Here is a 2,785-nt window from a genome sequence, read left to right on the forward strand (position 1 = left end):
CAGTGCATTTCCATCAGCACAATTCAATCACCTCTAAGCGTTTTCTTCCTTACTTCCTCTGTAATGTACATAAATGGATGTGATGGGACAAGAAATGACAAGATGTATACGCTGTGAAGATATGGCCATTACTGAGGGAAAAGGAAAAGGAGTTGGTAGGATTAGCAAGTTTGCAGGGCTATGGGGAGAGCGCGGGGAAATGCGATTGATTTGGAAGCTCTTTTCAAAGAGTCGGCACAGACACGATCGGCCGAATGGCCTCCTTCTGTGCTGTATAATTCTGCGATTCTGTGATTCAGTAAGAAAACAAGAAGTGCAATTGTGAATATCACAAATCCTTTGATTCTGTGACTCACTGTAATCATTGTTGCGTTCCACGCAAACAAATTGACGTTTCAATCTGAAATGTTTACAACGAGACTGCAAACGTAACAGGTTTAGCTGATTTTTAAACGGCTGTTAAACACGATTTGCAGTGAGATTAATATATAATATGATAATCATGTAACAGATCTGGTTGCTATTGCACGAATGTATTGTTCAATATTTCCGGATACCTGAAAGTTTGGATTAGATATGTTTATATCCATTGATTATAAGAGATTCCGCCAACAGAACAAAAAATAATTTCCGCATTGTAAAGTGTGTTGTCCCTGTAGCAGCGAACAACATGAACCTGTTTCCGTTTCATTGATAACTGTATGTGCGACGATATAAACACAATATCTGTCAATGAAAAGTCAATGTTCTTTTAAAACAAAGAATGCTTTACCTTTTATGTGGGTTGATTGTAAGATAGTCAATAAGAATGATGGTCAACAGTAACACTGCCACAAAGCATAACGTAAAACGGATAATCATCATAACGGACATTCCACCATTATCTGGAAAACAAATTACGAAACTATAACATGTTTACATCAAAACTAAATAATCATTCTGTATTGGGAAAATGCACACGTTTTCCTTTTTTTACTGGAACGCTATAAAATGCGCATTCATTTTCAAATGAAAATAACAGCGAATAGTAGTGAAAATCAACGCGCGGCATTTTATTAGTGATGTTATAGAGACACAATTATATATTGTGTGGTAACAGTTCCCCATTGACTGTGCGCTCAGCTTCAAATGTACCGATAGAATGTGTGTTCTGACCCGAGCCATATAGAGCCACAGTCACCAAAACTCATTGCATTGGAAATGTGCTCTCATCCCGAAAATCTATAAAACATCTCACAAGCGAGTTTTATTTTAATGCAGTGATTGTTGTTATAAAGGAATACGCAACAGAAGATTTGCTCCAAATCGTCCTCAGAAAATGGAGTGGATTAATGAACCAATAGTATTTATGTTTCATTTGTGAACGTGTTTCAGTCCAAAAGTCCAATTTCTGATGAACGCGCAGGACTATTGCACTTTAGAGAGGTTACTGAATGCCGAAAACGTAAATAACATTTTGAAGGGGAGCTATTCAGAATCTAATAACAAAACAAGAACATACGCAGATTTGAGATATTGTTCGATTCAAAGACTATACATTTAGAATTGGATTTTTAAAAAAAAATATATGGAGTTTCCAGCGAGAAACTTATATGATTATAAATTGTTGCGTAACTAAATGTAAATACAATTTCCAGTAATTGGGTGTTTAACAACAAAAGCACCTTATTACTGGAAGACAATTTAGTCATCCTACCATAGAATCCTGGGTTTGGTTCAGAAACGGTGAACTTGGCAACTGCTGGAATCCGAAGGCTGATATGAGATACCAGACAGATATAAAGAGCCCCACTCTGTACAGGCTGTGTCTCTTCCATAGAGCTCCAAACTTTGTAGAGTCCCTTTGAGTTCCTTTCTTTTGTGGAGTTTATCCCAGTTTTAACTTCATTGCCATCTTTACTCCAAATGAGCTTTATATCTTCTGGGTAAAACGCAGCCGTTTCACACACAAGTGTCGGAGGTGTTGATGAATCTGTTTCAGAATCTCTGGGGAATATCTTCAGTGGGGTTGGGGGGACTGGAGGGCAGAAAATGGAGGAGAATCACATTACTGGTGATCAGTTGGAACATATAATTTGATTTCTATTTGAATTGTATGTAAATTGTTTCCTTGGAACATTATAACAAATAAGGCCCTCCGAGTCGCTACCCCACGTGAAGGGCCATATTGAAAGATGCTGTTGTCATAACAAGGGATCTGGATTGTAACTGAAGAAGCTGATCCTGTTCGGGTCTTCAATTTTGGAACAATGTTTAGGGTACGAAACGTTAAAAGGTGGAGGCGGTCCTGTCACTATTCAGCAGATTAATAGTTGGATACAAGGATTTAACTATGACCAGAAGATGGCTAAACCTGATTTACATTTGATAGATCTGAGAAAGATGGGAGGTAATTTGATTCAGGTATGAATGAATGATAGCATATTGCAGGCGCATCGTTCCAGTAAAGAAATAAAAATAGGAGACACGATCCTAACATTTTGGCTAAACCTGTTAGACGTGACATGAAACCGTCCAGTCCGCATGCAATACTATGATATTATGGAATCCCCTCCCAAGTGGCCTGGATGCAGATTGAAGTGGGATATTTAAAAAGAAAAAAGCTAAACATTTTAAGGGGCTGGAAAGTGGTGGCGAAATTGGGTTAAATGTTACGCCAGCATTCTCGAACAACAACTGAGATTTCACCTTCATTAAAGATAATACCAAAACATCCCCATTAATAACAACATTCATTTTGTTCTGCTGTGTTTCTTCAAATTTAAATTTCAAACCAACTTACCAT

The 2,785-nt window shown here is 37.7% G+C and overlaps 1 gene segment (V, D, J or C); it reads right to left on the reverse strand.

Moving 5' to 3' along the window:
- Positions 1-2,785, reverse strand: LOC121850156. The segment is given in 4 exon segments: positions 1-58; positions 773-884; positions 1,697-2,017; positions 2,779-2,785. Coding segments are annotated over 4 exon segments (465 nt in total).

Source organism: Callorhinchus milii, unplaced genomic scaffold, assembly GCF_018977255.1.
Source record: "Callorhinchus milii isolate IMCB2004 unplaced genomic scaffold, IMCB_Cmil_1.0 Scaffold14, whole genome shotgun sequence".
Lineage (NCBI taxonomy): Eukaryota > Metazoa > Chordata > Chondrichthyes > Chimaeriformes > Callorhinchidae > Callorhinchus > Callorhinchus milii.